Source organism: Panthera onca, chromosome B4, assembly GCF_046562875.1.
Source record: "Panthera onca isolate mPanOnc1 chromosome B4, mPanOnc1 haplotype 2, whole genome shotgun sequence".
NCBI lineage: Eukaryota > Metazoa > Chordata > Mammalia > Carnivora > Felidae > Panthera > Panthera onca.
The window spans coordinates 41,184,791-41,205,678 of NC_138345.1; the positions used below are offsets into that span (position 1 = coordinate 41,184,791).

The window sequence follows — 20,888 nt, forward strand, 5'->3', positions numbered from 1 at the left end:
CTGTTCATTCCTCCTCTGCCTGCCACATCTCCTTAATCTAGTCTTGCCTCTCTGTACTCATGATAGAAACTCTTTGGATGTGCTGAATGTGGGGAAACAGTCCACCAGAACTTAGACACCCGAGATTTCACACTGGAGAGGACCCATTTCCATCCACCTCCACAGGCTATGGTCACACTTCTCTTCGACAATTTTAACAGCAGTCTGACCCGTCTTCCTTTCCCTTTAGATTCCCCTCCTCACTTCCCTACAATTTATCCCACACTGTTTGCCAGAATGAGCAAAACCCCACTCAGGAACCTTTACGGGCTTCCCACTGCCAACTAAATTAACTGCCAACACCTGACTCCCCATTCTTGAATCTTGTATCTTGAATGGTAGTTACTGACTTGACTATGCTCCCCCACTAGATAATAAACTACTCCACACCAAAATTCAACTGTTTATCATTCAACAAGTATTTATTGAGCACTTTTTTTGTGCCAGGAGCTGTTCTAGATGCTGGAGATACATCAAAGAACCAAGCAAACCAAAATCCCTGCCTCCAGGGACCTTACATCATACCTGGGGTGGGGGGGGGGGGGGGAGGGAAGGGGTGGGGAAACAGACAAGAAACTATAAAAATTATAAAAATAAATAAGTAAATTATATAGAATGTTAGATGCTTGCTATGTGAATTTTTGGTACTTTGGAATCCATTCACATATCAGAATATAAAAATACTCAAGTAATTTTTAACAACTGTGTTCAATCCAGTTCGGTTGGGTAGGGCAAAGTTCTGAGACTTTGGAATACAACCACGTTTGATGCTCCTAGGGCTGGGAGGGCATGGGTCTTGAACCCTAAGGATGAAGCAAGATGGGTCAGGTGCTAACCATCAGGCCTCTTCTAGAGCAACCAGAGGGCCTGGCCCAGGGCTGTATCATCGCACCTGATGGTGGAAGGCTCTACTTGAAAGCTATCACTGAGGAATCTGGGTCACTTCTCTGCTTTGGCCACCAGGGGTCATTTTACCCCTGTAAATCACCATCTGAAGCACTCGCTTAAAGACACACAAAAGGCTTGCTCCAAACTAAAACACACAGAGACACACACAGGAAAACCCTAACACTGTCTGTCTCTCTCAATCTCTTTCTACTCTCTCTCTCTCTCCATCTCTCTTTCCCCACTCCCACACACAGAAACATACATCATTGAGAGGCACAGAGACAGAAATGCATACAGGACACACGCATGGCAGCAACTTCCTCAGTTACACAGAGTCTCAAGATGCCAACTCTGCAACCCCTCCCAGCCCAACTCCTGTAAAGAGGGAAGAAAACAGTAGGTGGCCCATGAACCAGTCTTCCATGTCCCTTGCCTCCAGCTTGCAAAGAACAGCCAGCCTATTCCTGTCCTCCCATTGCACTCTTTTTTCGCTGGAAAGTTCTTTCCTGGCTGTGGCAATAGTTCCTTTTTCCCTTCCCAGGGAGAGAGGAGCCCTGCCCCTCCTCAGAGTGTTTGTGTGACTAGTTCACCCCCACCTCAGGGCTGCCGCTCCAGGAAGTCCAAGGTGGTGTTACACTGGGTGTGCAACTCCCACCTATCCCCTGCAAACCCTCAAGCCTTCTGGACTACAATTAGCAATTGATTTGCCCAAGTACTGCCCTGTCCCTGGTAGTAATAAAAAACAATGTATGTATATGTCCTGGGAAGAAATTACACGTGAGCTCTAATACTGGCTCTTTAAGGATGTCCACAAGGTCAAAGTTATTTTTGGAATCCTGCTTCTCCCACCATGTCATTTGTTCTTTGCATTCTCATCTCTCACAGGTATACAGTGGAGTTTTCCAGAGGCTTCATGAAATGTGATGACATTATTGCTCTCACAGCTAATGGAAAGTGTGCTTGTGTGTTTCTGTTGTTAACACTCGTGAGTTCTAATTTCTGTTATGGCTAAGTCTCAAAAGAATAAAGTGCAAGCAAAAGCTCTTTGGAATCCTTGAGTTGTTAAAGGGTCTGGGAACAAAGTTTAAGAACTGCTACTTAAGTACAAAGAATTTTCTCCTTAATTCTAGATGATGCACCTGAGGCAGAGAGAGAGAATTTAGGACCTAGAATGGAGGCAGTCTCAAAAGCGGTGTGGGGTGGACAGAGAAAGGTGAAAAGGGCTACAGGGACTGGATCTGGGGAAAAAAATACCCTCCAACACACAGTTTTGTCCTGCCCCCAACCACCCCACTTTGGGTGCCAGGTCCAAATTGTTTCAAGTCACTAACCAAGAAGGAAACCAATTCTGTCTGTATCCATTAAACTCTGTATCGTTGAGTTTACTGGGCAAGGGAAGTTCTGGGCAAGGGAAGCCCAGGTGGAAATGAGGGTGGGTGGCACCTGAGGTCCTAAGACTACTGTGGTGGCTGTAAATCCAGGACACCCACTTTCTGCTCCATCTCCCAGCTCTCAAGAGTGTTTCATGACCACGCCAAGGGCATGCCATCCAGTCATCTGCCTCTGCATTGGGAAAGCTCACAGCTTCACTTCCTAGAGACTGGGGAAGGGGTCGGCCTCAGGCTCACCATCACCACCAAATTAAAGAAGGCCATTAGCACAGTGCTCCTCCTTCCCAGGCTCCCCACACTTTGTTCTTTTCTGCATTTCTGGGCGGGAGTTGCCTTCCAGAAGTCCCAAGTGCCCAATCCACTTCCCTCATGTACACACCCTAATGCGTGTCAGCGGCGAGGGGGTGAGAGGTGGGGGTGACCGCGCGATGGCATGATGTGCTGTCAGAGGGCCGAGTCCTCGGGGAGCTGGGTTAAGGGTGTCCCCACGTTGGAGGGCCTGAGCAGCCCCTGTTCGGCGGTAGCCGGGGTGGTGATGCAAGTGGTCTCAGTGGGCTGTTCGGCGAGCCCCCCCTGAGCCCCGTTGGTGGCCAAGGTCCTGGCGCGGTTCGGAGTGCCCAGGCCTCGCAGGGTGTTGCGGAAACCCTCGGCGCTGAAGTAATACACCAGAGGGTCTAGCACGCAGTTGGCGCCGGCCAACAGCACCATCACCATCAGCACCCCGCGCACCCGATCGCAGACCTTGCTGTTCGCCGCCACCAGGTTGCCCCGCAGCAGCCCGTACACCGCCAGCGTGGCGTTGTAGGGCACGAAGCACAGCAGGAAGATGACGAGGTTGGCCAGCAGGAGGCGCACGGTCTTCCGCCGCCGCTGGCTCTGCGTGGCGTCGGGCCGCGCCAGGGTCCAGAAGACCCGGCCCGACGAGCAGAGCACGGCCACCAGGGGCAGCAGGAAGCCCAGCGCCTCGGCCAGCAGCACGAGCGGCAGCAGCCCGCCCTTCCACAGCCTGTCGCCGAAGCTCTCGAAGCACAGGCGCACCTGGCCGCCGCCGTAGCTGCAGGACGAGGGCCTGTGCACCAGGACGGTGGGCACGGCGAACACGAGGATGAGCGCCCACACTCCCAGGCAGAGCAGCCGCGCCACGCGGGGCCGCCGCAGGTGGCGCAGCCGCAGCGGGTGCACGATGGCCGCGTAGCGGTCCACATTGATGAGAGTCAGGAAGATGCAGCTGCCGTACATGTTCGTCTGGAAGATGGCGCCTGCTGTCTGGCACAGGAGGTCGGAGAAGGGCCAGTAGTGCAGGGCGTAGTAGGAGATGCGCACGGGCAGCGAGAGGGTGAAGAGCAGGTCGCTGGCCGCCAGGTTGCACATGTACACGCTCACGACGGAGTGCACGCGCAGCGCGCGCAGGAAGACCCAGAGGGCCAGCGCGTTGAGGGGGAGCCCTGCGGCCAGCACCAGGCTGTAGGCCACCATGTGCAGGCGGTGGGTGGGCCGGTAGTCGGGGCACGGGGGAACAGAACCGTTGGCAGAGGGAACAGAACTGTTGGTAGAGTTGGGCAACATCGTACCGAAGTGTGGGGAGGAGCTAGGCTGGGGGCATGAGGCACACTAGGACCCTGGCATCGCGTTCATCTCCAGGGCGGGGCCTGGAGGCCGCACAGAGAGAGCCCCAAAGCAAGCAGGGCATGGGAATGTGGGCTATGGCTGCGGAGCAGATGGCTGCCAGGGGTTGGATTCTTTGGGTCACAGCTTCATCAGCAGTGGAGACCTGGAATAGCAAGGGAAGCCAAAGTCAAGAGTATGCAAAGACAGGATAGAAGTCACAAATGTTTATCTAGCTAACTTGGCTGGCCTCTTGGGTCTTTCCCCCACCTTCCATCCGGCCAGAATAGCCTTCTGCAGGAAGGCTGTGTAGCACAGTGTTAAATGCCCAGGCTCTGGAGTCAGACTGCCAGGGTTTAAATCCTGGTTTTGCCAGCTTGCCTAGCTTTGTCCTCAGAGAAGTGACTTAATCTCTCATTTTCCTTACCTGGGGGGAAAAAGAGGGGGTCCCTTACGTCATGAGGTTGTTAGATGAAATGAGATATGTGTAAAGTGCACAGGTTGCTGTTATTATCAAATAACATCGCTCCCTTTCTTTCTGTCTTCTACAGATGTTTACTGAGCCTTTAGAAGGTTCCAGGCATGTTCAAAGCACTGAACAAAATAAAGGCCTCGCTTGCCCCCATCTGCCTTACATTCCACTGAGGGGAAACAGATAATAAAGTGCAAGTAAATAGGTATTATGTCAGATGGTGAGAATTATGATGGAGCACCTCCCCTGGAACTCCCCAGCTCTGCTGGCTCCCAGTTATCTAAAGAATAAAGTTCAAACTCCCCAGTGCAGTACAAAATCCTGAGCCTCACTCATTACATCACAGTTGCTCCTGCGTACGCTGGGTTTGTGGTCAGAGGTGCAGCTTGTGTGACCTCTCTCAGTTTTTTCATCCGTAAACTGGGGATAATAACACAAAGCGCTCTCAAAGGCGGATCGCACATCAGCATGGTCCTGCCAGGCAGGGGAAGGTTGTACTTTTCCAAGTGTTCCCTGGAGGATCTGACTAGGGAGCTTCCCAAATGGGGTCTGTGATGGATGGATGTTTGTTTTTGTTTTTTTGGGGGGGTGTTGTTTAAGTTTATTTTATCTTTGAGAGAGAGAGAGAGAGAGAGAGAGAGGGAGAGAGCAAGTGGGGGAGGGGCAGAGAGCGAGACAGAGGATCCAAAGCAGGCAGAGAGCAGCAGAGCCCAGTGTGGGGCTTGGACTCATGAACTGCGAGATCATGACCTGAGCTGAAGTCAGACACTTAGCCAACTGAGCCACACAGGTGCCCCAGAAGGTGTTGTTTTAATGAGGGTTCAGAGGGGACCCTAAGTCCAGAAAGCGTGACAGTGGGGCGAGGAGGTACCAAGGGCATTGCTGAGGCTGCTGGAGAGAGCAGACCACAGCAGCCACAGTGCTCAGGCAAAAGCTGGTGGACAATGGATATGGCCAGGAGGTAGAGGAGTCAGAGGGACAGGACATGGTCACAGGATCCCACCCTCCTTAATGTCCTAATGCCACAGAAGCTACTCCTCCATCTTTAACCCCCAAATGCCATCTTTTGGGCAGGGGGCTGAAATACACAGAACTTCAAAATTACCGTTTTAACTGTGACATTCAGTGACATTAAGTACACTCACAATGATGCGTGACCGTCACGTCTATTTCCAGAACTTTTTCATCATCCCAAACCACTCTATACCCATTAAATAATAACTGCCTATTCTCTCCCCACACTCTCTCCAGCTCTATTCTACTTTCTGTCTCCAGGAATTTGCCTACTCTATTTGAATTAGTGTTTTCATTTTCTTTGGGTAAATACCCAGCCAGTGGAATTACTGGATTATACGGTAAATTATTTTTAATTACTTGAGGAACCTCCATATTCTTTTCCAGAGTGGCTGAACCAATTTACATTCCCACTAACAATGCAAGAGGGTTCCTTTTTCCCCACATTCTCGCCAGAATTTCTTATTTCTTGTCTTTTTGATACCAGCCATTCTGACAAATGTAAGGTGATATCACATTGTTTTGAGATTGACTTGCATTTCCCTGATGATGAGCGACGTGGAGCATCTTTTCATGTGTCCACTGGCCATCTGTATGTCTTCTTTGGAAACGTGTCTACTCAGGTCCTCTGCCCATTTTTAAAAATAGATTAGTTGGTATTTTGGTGTTGAATTTGCCTATCCTAGGTTCCTCATATGAGTGGAATCATATAGTATCTGTCCTTTTCTGTCTGGCTTATTTCACTTCACATAAAGTTTTCAAAGTCCATCCATGTTGTAGTACGTATCAGAATTGCAATCTTTTTTTTAATAGCGGAATAATATATGCATAAATTGTTTTTAATCTATTCATCTGGCAATGGTTACTTGGAATTTTATACGTTTTGGCTATTGTGAATAATGCTGTGAACGTGGGGTCCACATGCCATCTGAGGGAGCAGGGTCATCTGGAGACCCTGAGCAATTATTCCAAGATACTGGATTTATTCCTTTCAAAAGAAACTGCTTAAATTCTTTTTTTTTTTTAAGATTTTATTTTTAAGTAATCTCTACACCCAACATGGGGCTCAAACTCACAACCCCGAGATCAAGAGTCTCGTGCTCCACCAACTGAGCCAGCCATGAGCCCTGGAACTGCTTAACTTCTTGCATGGAACCAAATTGTAAACCTGACTCTAAGAGTTTTCTTGTGGGTTTTTTGCTCATTTGTTCTCCCCCCAACTACGACTACCAGCAGTTTAAGACTTGTGAGAGGTCTCGTAGAATAAAGGAAATAAACGTTTCCTCTGCAAAATACCCATTTCAACAATGAAAAAAATACTACAGGGGGATGAAACACACAGAAAGGCAAATGAAATGAGACTCTTTCCCTGACCCATGCCCCCCCCCCCCCCCACCGCTTCCATGCTTCTTTGCTCCGGTCACACCAAGCTAATGATAATTGGGCACATGCCTTTTGCACGTGCTCTGCCTCCCATTCCCCAGCTGGCAAAGTCAATCATTTCTTAGGACTCCGGAAAGCCTTGCCTGACTCCCTCCCTCCCCACAGGACAGCTGTAGTTCCCTCACAGGTGCTTCCACTCTGTGCACAGGTTTCCCTTGGGTGTCCCACCTGTATTGTAATTAGCTGTTCTTGGTCTGCCCCTCCCACTAGACTGTGAGCTCTTGGAGGGAGGGGCTGCGGACTGGGACTTAGTCATCGTTGTAGTCCGAGCCACTACCTCAATACATGTTGCGTGAAAATTGCTAGCGATCATTTACTGACCATCCGCCACATCCTGGGGTATTTTAGGCGCTTCATCTTTATTCCTTCCAACAGTCCTTTGAGCTAGGGGTTCATCCTGATTTTTACGGGAAAGGAAACAGAAGCTCTAGAGCTCCGGTTGGCATTCAAACTCAGGATTCCAACCCAGCTCCAAGCTGCCCCGCTGCTTGCAACAAGAGTGGATGGTTGGATGTGAGGACGCATGTTGCATGGAGCACTTGGTCTCTTAGCCCATGAGAAATCTGTGCCCATAGGGGCGCCCAGGGGGCTCAGCCGGCAGAGGGTCCAACTTCAGCTGAGGTCATGCTCTCGCAGTTCGTGGGTTTGAGCCCCAAGTCGGGCTCACTGCTGTCAGCGCAAGAGCCCGCTTCGGATCCTCTGTCCTCCTCTCTCTCTCTGCCTCCTTCCCTGCTCATGCTGTCTCTCTAAAAATGAATAAACATTAAAAAGAAAAAGAAAAAAGAAATCTGTGCCCACAAATAAATTGTGTTTACTTCCTTATTTGCCCAGGTGCAATATATACTTTTTAATAGCCCACTTTTTCTCGACTTTCAAACACTGGTAACAGAGTCCTCTTGTTTTCACACACACACACACACAAGTGTGCCCCTCCTTAGGATGTCCTCTTACCTACTTAAGCACTTAGTTTGCTGCCTTGAACTCCTCCGGTTGTTTTATGTGTGTTTATTTGATTCCATTATCCCCACCTAGATGGTAAGGTCATTGGGTGGGGCCCTATCTTCCATCGCTTTATTCCCAAGCTCACTAACACTTCAGTCTGCTTAGCAGGCCCTTGTGACAGTCATTGGCCCCCTGGAAGGAAATCTTCCCCCACCCCCAATATCCACCTATCCTGCTGCAATATCTTTTGTATCAATCAGTCAGTCAACCGCTTCTTATCACACTCCTATCTTGTCCACGTGTCTAACTCACTTAGTAAAGGACCATGTCCCCTAAAAGGCCTGTTCGGGAACAGCCTACATTAAAATTTCAAAAACAGTTTACACTATAACTACGGTAACACTTTATCATTCTGAACCATTGCTTGAAGAATCAATAGCTTCTTACAACTGGGAGGCACATGCCTGACAATGAATGAGTGAATGAGTAATTATTTTCCAAGAATCCCAAGTATTTCTGTCAATAAAGTTACAATGTTAAAGAGACCATAAGGTACTAGGTGAGCTTCTGCTTAAAGGCACAGTTAGAGGGGTGCCTGGGTGGCTCAGTTGGTTAAGCTACCAACTTCGGCTCAGGTCATGATGTCATGATCTCGCAGTTTGTGGGTTCGAGCCCCGCGTCGGGCTCTGTGCTGACAGCTCAGAGCCTGGAGCCTACTTCAGATTCTATGTCTCCCCCTCTCTCTACGCCTCCCCCTGCTCACACTCTGTGTCTCTCTGTCTCTCAATAATAAATAAACATTAAAAAATTAAAATAAAATAAAGGTACAGAGACCCATAAAGCAGATGGTTATGCCTTCGTTACTGAATTCCAAAGTGGAGAAGTCCTTTCTGTCAAAAAGTCACCCCTTTCTAACAGACACACACACACAATGGCCCAAGCTGGGTGTTGAGAGGCTGCCAGGCCCTGCCCTGGTCCCCACCCCATCTGCCTGCTTCCCTGGGGCTCCTGTCAGTGGAGCTGAATGGGCACAGTGCCAGGCCAGATGGCAAAGATGGGAAAAACTGCCAAAAAGAAGGCAAACAGGAAATGGAAGGAGGGCTCTAGCTGGGGGGGGGGGAGGGGCAGCCCCAGGATCTCTCCCCAGTCCTGCCTTGAGAAAGAGGTCAGGTTGTGGGGGAAACGTAGGAAGCAAAAACAGCAGCTGCCCCAGAAAAAAATGAACACTGGGGCTCCGTTTCACCAGAGAGGAGGAGGGACTGGGAGGCCCACATAATCTTAGTAACCTCAACACGCACGGATGTGGTAACAAGCATACCACTACGCACACGTGCATGTGCCAAGGACACAGAGAGGTGTAGGTACACTAGGAGATGTGCACACGAGATCCCTCGTAACGTACAAATCACTATACGCCCACACCCTCTCCCACACAAGTATGTGCATGTGTGGAGGCACGGACAACTGGGCCAGAGGAGGAAGAGTAGACCCAGCCCTTGCCTTAGGGACAATATTCTTACACATCCAGACATACAGAGTCAGGCAGCCTCAGGAGCACATACCCATGCAGAGGTGCACAAATAGATCCCAGGGCCAAGACGCTGAGGGGCAAAAAGGGACCCTGCATATGGAGGCCCCGGGAACTGGCCATTCCACACCACCCGCCCTCCACACCACTCACACACCAGAGCGTGGACGGCCACTTTCCTCCTCCCTCGGTCTCTTTCAGCTTCCCGTGGGCACATCCAAGGCCCAGGTTCCTTAGGTCCTCTAGTCCTCTTGGACCTGTTCCATTGCCCTCTGAGCTGGGCTGGGCGCTGCTCTTTGCTGAGATAAGCCAGAGGGGCAGAGCTATTTTCTGCCAGGCAGGAAGTGAGAATGTGAGTCAAAATGGTCAGGAGGCTAGGTCATGGCCATTCCTCCCTGTTCTCCACGCAACCTGCCCGTGCTATCCACCCTTCTGGCGGCTGACCAGCCATGCAGAGAGGGCTGAAGAGAAAGGAATAGGTGATCCCAGACAGTGATGGGGGCAGGGCGGGGAAGAGAAATAACTCCTCTTTGTCCAGACTCCTCCTGTCCGCCACACTCCCCGTGCACACCCCCCTTGTCCCTCTTGCATATCCACCAAATGCCTTGCTCTCTCTGTCTCCTCTTTTTAGTAATTCACATCCTCCAGAAGTTCGAAAAGAAGGAATCTCAGATCTCCTCCTCCTTGCCCCGGAAGATCCGTTCTAGAATAGCCCCAAACCTCATTTTCGATGCCAGAGGCCACAGCTGGGAGTCATGGCCAGCCAGTGTGTCCCATCCCTACACGGTGTGGGTTCTGACCATCCTGTCGGCTAAGTCCACTTCTGCTGTTGTGTGCAGGCAGCAGTAGGAGGATGTACCCTTTACCCACAGACAGGCTTAATTGTAAATTATACCTCTTACTACCTGAATGTTCGCGCTCCTCCAACGGGTCCAAACTATGCTGGAGCCTCCAGAAGCTTAACCAAGTCTGAAGGCTTTGTGAAAAGCTCTGTCCTGGAGCTGCTTGGAGGACACAGATGAATCGTGCTCATCTGAGGGGTCTGTGGTGTGGAGATAGTACAGTGTCGCCAGGCTCAGTGGACAGCCTCTTCCTACCCGAGGGGCCACATTCTTCTCAAGGAGAAGAGCCTCAGAAACAGGCCTCCAGGGGGAAGTTGGGTCCTCTTTCCATCATCCCTCCTCCTCGCTCCCCCACCTCATGCCGCCCACCCCCCCCCCCCCCCCCCCCGGCTTCCCCATCTGATATCATTCTCAGCCACGTCTTCTCCCTCCCTGGGTATTCTGACCTCCTGTCTCCCATTCTTCTCTGGGAAACAGCAGAAAGCAAAGGTGGCCTACAGCTCAGTAATTCGTTTCCCCCTGTGTGTGGATGTCGCCTCACCACCTGCACATCTCCCTCCACCCTGCTTTCAAGAGCTGGAAAAACAGGAAATAAAGTTACAATCCGGAGAAGTCACTCAGACCGGCTCAGCCCTATACGGCCGTACACTCAGGAGTAGTCTATATGCATCTTACCCTTGCTTTGGGGGCTGGGTGGGTCCTGCCCCCTCAGAGAAATCTGGAGCCCTTGGGCATCTTTGACCTTGCTCTGACCTCGGGAGGCATTTGTGCACCCCGGCTTCCCCCGTCCCCTCCTTCTCCGGGTGCCCGGGCATACAAGGCGTTTATGTGGCTGGGGCACAGGCTAGAGGGCAGCAGGCTAGAGAGGGCTGACAGCCTTAGGCAGAAACAGCAGGAGCTGGGCTCTGGTGCCTCCCGGGAAGTGAGGCTTACAGGTATGAGTGAGTTTCTATTTTCCCCCCAATCCTTACCTCCATCTCCCCCTGGGTCTAAGACTTACTCGGCCTAAAAGGAGCTCAAGATACAACCTGGTGGGACGTCCCCCCGCCCCAAACACAGGTAATAGGTAGGCAGTTGCCCTTAGTAGTATGATACGAGGGTATCATAAGGCCTTGCTGACCCTCAAATATTTCCCCCACCTGTGCTCAATATCTGAAATTTCATCCCCTTCATGCCACTCATGAGTCACATTCTATCAGAATTCTAGGGACATTAGAGACCATCTCATCTAATCTTCTCATATAGAAGACGAGCGCACCGGGTTAAGGTGGTGTTTCTCAAAGCCCCGTTAAAACGCACCTTGGTTAGCTGGGAAGGATAACTAGGAGAACACATCTGTGCCAGTGAGCCCATTAGTGGAGTCCGATAAGATGAGTTCATTGTCATCTAGCAGAGGGCCCGGCCTCGGAGGGTGAGTGGGGGTTAAGTTTTATCTGAGGGTGGGGAAGGGCTGGACGCCCCCCACCAGAGAGCCCTCCTAAGTGGCCGTGGGAAGCCCAACGTTCAGCATAATGGTGGGGGCCTACAGTGTGAAGGGGAGGTCACATCTCCCCCAAGATGCCCCAGTGTAGGGGCTTCAGACTTCAGAGGGGGCACTCCTGGGTGTGCCAAGCGTGGTGGCTGTCTCCCCTGGCTTGGCCCCAAAAGGCCTGTCTGCCTGAGGCAGCCCCTTTTAGCTTTTTACTCTATTCAAAGAGGTTTTCCAGGGCCCATGGCCCACCCTCATCTCCATCCCACCCACAAACCCCACTCTGAAGGAGGGATGCTCCCCATCGTGCCCCCTACGAGGTTCAACCCCCTCCCCCCCCACCCCGTGACACCCCCATACCTGTGTTCCCTGTGGCTTCCGCTGCCTGCTCTGAGCTGGGCTGGGCTGGTAGGACCTGCTCTTGAGGTGGGTGGGGACACACTCTCCTGGCAGATCTCAGCAGGTCCCAGCTCCTTGCACTCACCCAACCCCACACACGGGATTGGGAGAGAGAGGAAGCAGCGCCCTCAGTGGCCTTCGGAGGTGGCCAGAGAAGAAATCCCAGCAGAGAATGGTACTTAATCCAGCCCCAACCCTTGCCTATTAATGATTCCCCCCACCCATTGCTCACACACTCCCTAGCTTCCGGGAAGCTTAACTGGCACACCCACTCACTGATGCTAGATGACTAACCCACCAACCTCTCACTGTACTCACCAGTTCCCCCTGGGTGTCTCTTTCTCTTTTGGGTTCCAGCAGGCGGTTTCGCTCTATCCACTCATGGCCATTCCCCACCCTGCCCAGGGCCATTCCGCCCTGCTTCTGTCTGGCTCCCTCAGGCTGTGAGCTCTGAGGGCTGGGGGACAGTCCCTCATCTCTGTGCCCTCTGGCTGAGCCCCTTGTCTTCTGTATCAACAAGGCTAGGCATGTTGTCCATGCTCAATACACAAAAACAAGTTAAAGTTTTTGAGTGGTAGGTGAAAAAGGATGTCGTAGTCAAATAAGTCTGAGACACACCAGACTGAACAGGTTTCTCTGTTACAGGGCTTCTCAGAGCCTTTAACATACCATTAAAAGATTGACCATGTGTTCATAATTGAAGCGGATGAAGGTGCATGGGGGGCATTATACTATATTTTTGTGCGTTTCAACTTTTCTGTTAATAAACAAGTTGGGGTTTTTTTGTTTTTGTTTTTTAAATTTTTTTAAAAGTGTATTTATTTATTTTGAGAGAGAGACAGAGAGAGTGAGCAGGGGAGAGGCGGAGAGAGAGAGAGGGAGAGAAGAGAATCTCAAGCTGACTCTGAGCTGTTAGCATGGAGCCTGACGCGGGGCTCAAACTCACAAACCATGAGATCATGACCTGAGCTGAAACCAAGAGTTAGATGCTCAACCAAGTGAGCCACCCAGGTTCCCCAATTTTTTTTAATGTTCTTAATCACGGTGCTCCTGTAGAAGGAGAGACTATACAGGTTCTCAAACATACGTGTCCCTAGAACACATTTTGGGAGATCCCAAGTTATTAAAGGCCAATGCTGGAGTCACATTTCAATGTATATTGTCAAAATGTGACCACCTCAACCTTCAGACCATCTGGCCCATCACTGGATGTGAAATCAAGCGTTTCCTGAGCTCCCCGCCCCAGCCGTTTTCTCTCTCTTGATAAAATGTAAGTTCTGCCCTACTTCCCTGGGGTTGTCCCCCCACCCCCACCCCCGGGACATTATCTCAGTCAGGCTCTGGCCTTTATCCTCCAGAGGGACAAGCCCATACTCATCTGTGGTCATGGACTTCAGAAATGAAGACACATGCCCGCATGGCCCACACAACCCCTCAGACCCCAGTCATGGCCTTCTTCAATCCAACTTCCTGACTTCTTAGGTCTTCTCCGGGAATATGGCTACTTCTTTGAGTACCATTCATGAGGTTCTTTCACCTTCAGATAGATCCATAAATCCCAGGGTTTGGAATGTTGATTCCCAGGGGGCAGGAAGGCAGTGCTGAGGATGGAATCGTAACCAAAGTAGGCCACACAGGTTGAAAATAAACACTTTATGTAAAGACATCCTTTAAGGTGGGTGGAGTTTCCATCATGGACCCTTCTGGGATTGCTGCCCCAACCCAAGGAAAACGTGAGTAGGGGCCAGGTAAGAGACCCATAAGGGGCAGCCAGGAAGCAAACTGACAAGATGGGGTCTAAAAGCAATGGAGAATGTGGAAGGGTCGGGCTGCGGTGGAGACAGGATGGATCCCAGCTCATCCTGCTTGGCCTAGAGTCAAGGTGCTAAATTCCTGGCTCCATCGAAGCACAAGGTCCTCGCTTTTGGCCTGGCTCAAAGCACTGTAAGTCTCATTCTGCAGACATCTCATACGGGACACCTACACAGGGATTGGGTACACACAGTCTGTGTCACAGAGCCTGGAGGCAGAGGCGTAGGGGTGGGGAGGTGTCAGACATCCCCACAAGAACCAGAGACGAGCAGGCATGGGTGCAGGGCAGTAGAAGGAAGGAGGAAACAGATGTGGGTTTTTAAGGCTGGCAAGAGACACCAAGGAGACCAACCCCCTCCTTTGAGAAGCCAGGAGTCTCAAGATGGAGGAGGAAGTGACTTATTCCAGACTACTTGGTGAGTAAGAGCGGGAGGCAAGAGCAAGACCTCAACAGCCAATGCCCAACCCGGCTAGGGATTCTTGCTGCCATGCCCTCTGGGCCCTCACCCCTGCATCCCTTCTGGACCCCCTGGCCTGGGAGGGCCTCACTCGCTCTAAGACAGGAGGAGTGGGAGAGAGTGCTCTGGTGGAGGCCTCTGCCCAGAGATGCAAACAGGGAACTCTTCTGATCCCTGCCGCTTGGAGCAGGGTGTGGGGGTGCTGGGAACAGACCGATCTGTGGTGACAGATCGAGGAGCCAATGGGAGAAGGGGGTGGGCGGGGTGAGGGGCTCACCTTACGATCCCGGCTTCTCATCAGGCACTGTTGGCTCTTGAAGGCACAGTAGTTTGGATACTGAACATAGTCTGTGTCACAAATCTAAGCCAGGAGCCAGGAATGGGGAGGCGGGGAGACATGAGAAACCTTATAGGACACCAGCCCTTCAGTGAATGCCCAAAATGGCAGAACCAGGGCCAGGGGTATAGCCCTCCAGAACCGACCTTCCACAATGGGGGTGCCCCCTCCCTGAGGAATAGGCCTCTGTCCCCTTGGCTTTTCCTGCCCCACCCTCAGTCACAGTTTGGTGCTGAAAAGCCAGGAGCCGGAGAATAAGTGGCCACCCTGCTGGTCAGCTTGCTGGGAAAGCAGCTGAGGAAGGGGGAAGGGGGTCCGATTCGTGGTCCAGTCTCAGGGAGCCTTCTAGTGATGGCTAAGTGAGGGAGAGGGTAGAAGAATCACGTGTGACTTTGGGTGAATCACCCTCCTCTGTGGATCTCACCTCCCCATCTCTACATAAATCCAGGGGAGGAACAGGGACAGTCTCGGAGAACCTTTTCAGATCTAGGGGCCCAGGGAGAAGAGCTGAGCAGGGGTCTGTTGGCTCAGCTATCAGCCCTTTCTTAAGGTGTTCTGGCTATCGCCTTGCCTGGATTTTCCCTGCTAAGCCACAGAAGGGAGGGATTTGGCCATCAGTTACAGGGGGAGCTCCACAGGGGAGGTAACTTTGGGGAGAGGGGGAGCAAAGTTGATGCCACTGAAGCAGGGAAACACTGGGTCACAGGTCAGTGACACCTCGGGCATCACCTAGTCATTTGTTGTAGAGGTGAGTAGAACATTGGGCCAGCGTGGGAAGCGCCTTGACCAAAGCCCCTTAACTGGCAGAGCTGGGAGCAGAACCCCTGTGTCCTGCTTTCCTGTGCTCTCCCACCCTTCCGCCCCTCTGATTCCTGCTCCTTTGACAAGCACAATCCTGCTCTCTTTTTTGGAGGTGGGGGAGGTGGAAGGGCGTCTATTGGAAAGAGGCAGGCAGGGAGGACTGGTTCCCAGAAGCCCGAGGCCTAGCCCCCCTTGCACATCCTAGGGCTACTTAGAGCAAGGAAATGGGATCAGTGGGATGGAGTTGAACTTTGGGGAAAGGCTCTGACCTTGGTGGGGAAATCCCCATCCTGGAAGCTAAGGAACTCAGTCTGGAGCCAGCCGGAGACTCGAATATCCTCACAGCCCTTTGTGGCTAGCCGGGCACACCAGAAGTCCATGCGGAGCCCACCATACATATCCAGCCCGTAAAAGCGGCCTGATGTTAGGGTCCCTACCTGTGGCACAGGGGACAGAGGAGACGTGCACGCCCCTGCCCCCCTCCCCCCAGCCAGCAGGCCTCCCTTTCCACTGCCCAGTCCTGCCTGGAGCCTGAGGCCTCCCCCACTGCAGGTCGCCCAGCAAGGTACCTGGGTACCGATGGACATGCTCTGGGCTATGAGCAAGGGGCTGATGAAGGGTGTTTTGTGGGAGTTGTCACACAGCTGCCGCTGCAGGACGGCCTCCGAGTGGCACTGTTCCAGCTTCAGGGAGCAGAAGTCACAGAGGGCACAGGTGGCTGAGTGCCGCCGCCCAAGGCTGTCACAGACCTGGGGCAGGAGTGTGGTTGACAGACTGAGGCCGAGACCCTTTCAGCTCTGCAGCACTGTCCGCACAGAACCTCTTAGCGTTCAAGCTTTTGCAAAGGCTTCTCTAGCTTTTCTCCCTGACCCCTCCCCCAGGGCTCCTCCAGGATCTCTCCTCAGCTCTCTATCTCTTCACCCTCTTCCCGGATGAGGTGTCTATGCCCAGGTAAGCTTCATCTTTCTGCAGGCAACACCCAACTCTTCATCATCAGTTCGGATCTCCCTCCTGAGCTCCGAATCCTCATTGCCACGTGCCTGACAGATATCGATCACCGGATGACCTACAATCACTCCTAACTTAGACTCTCTGAAAAAGACTCCTGACCTTCCCTGTCTCTCCCTCTCTCTGCTAATGATAATGCTATCATTTACAGAGTTGACCCAGTGCTAGGCACCATGGCCATAAATGCTGTCACCTCACCTCCTTTAGCTTTCATCAGAGCCCTGTTCTATAGTTGGGTTTTTTTTTTTTTAAATGCTTATTTATTTTTGAGAGAGAGAGAGCGAGCACGAGCAGGGTAATGGCAGAGAGAGGAGACACAGAGTCCGAAGCAGGCTCCAGGCTCCGAGCCGTGAGCACAGAGCCCGATGCGGGGCTCGAACCCACGAACCATGAGACCATGACCCGAGCACATGCTTCAGATTGCCCTTTGAGATTTTTCGCCTTATGACCCTTACTCTCTCTCTCACTCTATCTTCTGCCATTCTGCTCCAGGTAAAATGTTTCTTGCTGTTCCCTTAACCAGACCCTGATATCCAGGGACCTCTCCATGACTCCCGAACTTCCTACACTCAAAAAACACCGAGACTGGGATCTTTCTACACATCCTTGGAACGGGTCCTATCGCTCCTCTGGAAAGGGGAGCTACATCTAAGGCAAGGCCAAGTATTGAAGATGGTGAACTAGATCAGGAGATGACTCAAGCCTAACAACAACTCAGCTGAAGCATGAACTCCAGGCTGGAACAGATTCCAGACTAGGTCTTGAGTCTTCTTCCGTTTTTTTGTTTTTTGTTTTGTTTTGTTTTGTTTTTTAAGTAGGCCAGCATGGAGCCCAATGCGAGGCTTGAACTGATGACCCTGAGATCAAGATCTGAGCTGAGATCTGAGCTGAGATCAAGAGTCAGACACTTAACCAAGTGAGCCACCCAGGCACCCTACTGAGCTTTCTTCCTTTAAGGTGAACTGGAGATATCCTTCCAAGGAAGGGATTCTCACTCGGAGAGAATGAAATGATGCCCGGGCTTTCTGTATCCCCGCCTTCCCCCTACTCTCAAGGCCCAGTCCGGTGCCAGGCCCAGAGGATGGTCAATGAGCATGTATCCATTAAACGGCATTGCAGGCATACCGGCTTCCCGAAACCAAGGATCTCCTCCTCTATGTACTGCCAGGCCTTGGCTGTGGGGGTTATGGTACAGGTGTTCTCCACAATCGAATAGCACAGCACCAACAAGGCCTCTACATGAGGCATCTGCAGGAGGCTGCAAGAAGACAGCACTGGCTGGTGGGGATGGGACAGAGGACCGGAGCAGAAAGCCACATCCACTCTTTTCCCCTCCCCTTTGGTGTCTGCTCTTAGTCACACACATTCAGCATGCCGACGGAGCTTTAGAGGCCTCTGGCCCAACTGCCTCCTTTTAGAAATGAGGAACTGAGGTCCAGAAAGGGGAAGTAATCTTCCTCAAAGTTGCAGTGTTCATCAGAGGCAGAGACAAGACCAGACCCCAAGCCTAGTAGCTTCGGGAACAGGAGCTACATCATGTAGAGAATGGGCATCTTAGGGTAGCGCTCAAGCCAATGACTGGTGACAGAACAGGTGGGGCAGACAGTTGCTAGGTGCCCCAGAAGCTGAACCAGGCATTAGTGGGTCTTGGAAGCCAAAGGCAGGGACAGGGAGCTTCTCCTTCCCAAAAAAGGCAGCAGGGAAGGTAGGGCTGGTGGGGGGAGTCAGAACCATCTGTACCTGTCACGGGTTGGCTTTCTCCAGATGGGTTCTTCATCATACAGATCATTCATTTCATCCATTTCCTGAGCCGACCGAATGAGCTCCTGGATGTTCTCCATCATCATAGGCGTGGACTCCACCTCCCGCACCCGGGGAGTGAAGGAGAAAGGGTTGGAAGACATAAACTCAGACTGGAACTTGACCTCTGGGTCTGACTGCAGCCCAGCCATGGCCTCCAGCCCCTCCTCTGTCCCCTGTCCTTCCTCCTGCTTTCCCTCCTCCTCCAGCTCCTCCTCTTGTTCCTCCTGCTCCTGCCCTTCCTCCTGCTTATGTTCTTGCCCTTGCTCGTGCTTGTGCTCCTGCCCTTGCTCGTGCTTGCGCTCGGACCCCTGCTCCTGACCCCCCAGGGACAGGGAGGATTGTAGCAGCTCCTCCACATTGTTGTTGAGCCTCTCGGGCCAGGGCTGGAAGGCCTGTCGTTCTGTGGCTGCAGCAGAGGTTGGGAGACCGAGAAAGAGAACAGAAAGGAACAGTCAGGTTTCTGGCCCCCGAGTGTCTTTGTTTACAGGGGGACGCACACAGACACAACAGCACAGGACAGCAGCCCAAATGACACTTACTTGCACCGTGCAGCGCACAAAACGTGGGGGGTACAAATACCACAGCAAAAGAATAATTACCATGGCGATTGTGGCATCTCCTTTCCACCTCCCTTACAAGTGCTCCTCTTCCCTAACTCCCATCTCAAATCCCACCTCGCGTCCCTCTCACTGAGGCAACACCAAAGATTCTGAAAAGCGAGCAGCTAATCCTTTTGAGAGTGAAACTGTGAGCTTATGAAAGTCCCAGAGGACTTCCAGATGCAGGAATGTTTGGGGGAGCTAGGAAAAGTGAATTTTTCCTAGAGTTGTAAGCAATGTCAGATGATACTCTGGGAGGGGAAAGCCCTAACTTGTATTCATAAAGGGCAGGTTCCTTGCTTACATAAATAGCTGCCTGTGGCCAACCCCCTACCCTGCTCAATGTTCTTCCCCATTTCCTACCATGGATGCCTTAACTCAACTCTGGGGGTCTGGGATTTGTGGAAGGGCTTGCTGGTAGCCTCCCAGAGGCTGGGAGGGTCTCACCTGTGACGTGAGAAGAGAGGGGGGAGGTCATCGTGGTGGGTGGGATGTCAGAGGAAGCGTCAATCTCCTTGAGAGTGTTGGGTGAGAGGATTGAGACTGGCTGGGAGCACCGGACTCTCTGCAAGAAGAGAAGGACAGTGGGCATGCCTTTCCCAAAGGGCAGACTTCTACTCCCGCATACGCCTCAGTCCTCTTCTGGCATGTGTCCTCTCTCTCGGTTGCTGGGCAGGGATGAAGGGATATGGTCCCTGGTGGAACCCTCTAGACCTGAGAAAGGGTTCCCCTGTGAGATAAGACTCTGTGTCTAGGCCACACCTCTGCCTTCACTCTGGTGTTTGACTTGAGTGAAGTCACTCAAGTGTTGGAAGAAATGGGAGGGCTTGTCTCTTGGCCTCATCCCTACTTTTCTCGCAGTAACAAGATTGTTCCCCAGATCTGAAAGCCCAAGGCGAGACCGTATTCATGTGTAGCCTGAGCACATGACTGGCAAAGAGGCAGGGAGGGAGGATCTAAGGATGGCCTCTGGTGGAACCCTTCCTCAACTCCTCACCCCCTCCACCTCTCCGGAGATCTTAGGACACCAGATCCAACCTTCTTCTGGAGCCTCACCTTGGCGTAGTAGACGTGGTTGGAGCAACGATACTGAGTAAATTGGCAGAAGGACTCAAACCAGGAGGCATAAGGGAGGTCGGAGCAGACAGCGCCTGAGAATGGCAGGGGGTACAGAAAGTGAATACACTAGGGGGATCTCCCTCCTGGAGGGGGCTGTGGGTTCCTATGGTCGGCAGAGTGGAGAATATGGCCTCAGGGTAAGGTGCAGCCCATACCCTTCCCTGGTCTCAAGTGAGCACGGGGCTGCCCCCACTACTCTGGTCCTCACCGTCGGGCACCAAGCCGTGATTTTCGTATTGGTCCAGCTGGACGAGCGTGGGGTTCCGGCAGCCGTGCGTTGCACGGAGCCGGCAGGTAGTCTCTGCCTTCCAGGTTGGGGTCAGCAGTGCAAAGAAGCGTTCATATTCGGTGGCAGAGAGGGGGCTGCCTGGAGTGGAGGCCGAAATTGAATCCTGGGCTGGGGCAGATGTCGGAAGCCGGAGCAGCACTGCGGGGCAGGGAAACAGACGGATGGATGGACCGAACTCCAAAACCGGCTCCGGTCCCTGGACAGACCGAATGGCAGGTGGGGCCCCGTGGAAATTGGAAACTGGGGGATGTCTGGCCGGCGATCAGGGTGAGGAGATTCCAGGGGCAGAGGCTAAGGTGTGACCCCAGAAGTAGCTAGGGAGCAAAGCCAACGCGACCACTCTGAGAAAGCGTTTCAAAACCCTGCAGCAAGGGCTCTTGGGGGTCCGAGGACGGAGCCCCGGGTGAAAGAGACTGCTCCAGTGGGCGGGAACCTCTCACCCTTCAGGAGTGAGAGAAAGAAGCCAGCGAGTAGTTTCCTCATGGCCCCAGTCGATCCGCCCGCGTTTCCCGGACCAAAGCGGCCTCTAACGGGCCAAGCCAGAGACAGTCGGCTGGCGCGGGCGCGGGCTCGCCTGCGGGGAGTGGAAGGTGCGGCCCAGACGTCACAAAGGGCTGGGGGCGGGGCCTCG

At 52.5% G+C, this 20,888-nt stretch overlaps 2 protein-coding genes across 5 annotated transcripts; both read right to left on the reverse strand.

Annotated features, from left to right (window-relative positions):
* Nucleotides 1–434: 434 nt before the first annotated feature.
* On the reverse strand, nt 435–12,325 carry LPAR5 (lysophosphatidic acid receptor 5). Of its 3 annotated transcripts, none has more exons than XM_060658590.2 (2): nt 11,993–12,325; nt 435–4,089 (listed from the first exon to the last, which is right to left on the reverse strand). In XM_060658590.2, exon 2 carries the CDS (start codon nt 3,882–3,884, stop codon nt 2,763–2,765), a length of 1,122 nt encoding a protein of 373 aa, XP_060514573.1. In that variant the 5' UTR covers nt 3,885–4,089; nt 11,993–12,325; the 3' UTR covers nt 435–2,762. The 3 variants fall into 3 exon arrangements, with proteins under 3 accessions (XP_060514573.1, XP_060514574.1, XP_078306266.1); XM_060658591.3 differs by lacking the exon at nt 11,993–12,325 and adding an exon at nt 10,228–10,506; XM_078450140.2 differs by lacking the exon at nt 11,993–12,325 and adding an exon at nt 9,480–10,191.
* Nucleotides 12,326–13,669: 1,344 nt separating this feature from the next.
* On the reverse strand, nt 13,670–20,851 carry ACRBP (acrosin binding protein). 2 transcript variants are annotated; one of them, XM_060658577.3, is made up of 10 exons: nt 20,698–20,849; nt 20,177–20,395; nt 19,906–20,000; nt 19,297–19,414; nt 18,188–18,656; nt 17,573–17,705; nt 16,009–16,188; nt 15,709–15,876; nt 14,579–14,662; nt 13,670–14,011 (listed from the first exon to the last, which is right to left on the reverse strand). In XM_060658577.3, exons 1-10 carry the CDS (start codon nt 20,738–20,740, stop codon nt 13,889–13,891), a joined length of 1,632 nt encoding a protein of 543 aa, XP_060514560.2. In that variant the 5' UTR covers nt 20,741–20,849; the 3' UTR covers nt 13,670–13,888. The 2 variants fall into 2 exon arrangements, with proteins under 2 accessions (XP_060514560.2, XP_081652225.1); XM_081796099.1 differs by having other exon boundaries at nt 13,983–14,051; nt 20,698–20,851.
* Nucleotides 20,852–20,888: the final 37 nt, after the last annotated feature.

Bases quoted from the DNA above. Each gene is read 5' to 3' on its own strand.
- ACRBP (XM_060658577.3), bottom strand. From the start codon at position 20,740: ATGAGGAAACTACTCGCTGGCTTCTTTCTCTCACTCCTGAAGG. The intron at 20,396-20,697 runs GTGAGAGGTTCC...CCTGCCCCGCAG, and splicing joins CTTTCTCTCACTCCTGAAGG to TGCTGCTCCGGCTTCCGACA. The intron at 14,012-14,578 runs GTGAGCCCCTCA...ATCCCTGTGTAG, and splicing joins TGAGAAGCCGGGATCGTAAG to GTGTCCCGTATGAGATGTCT.
- LPAR5 (XM_060658590.2), bottom strand. From the start codon at position 3,884: ATGTTGCCCAACTCTACCAACAGTTCTGTTCCCTCTGCCAACGGTTCT.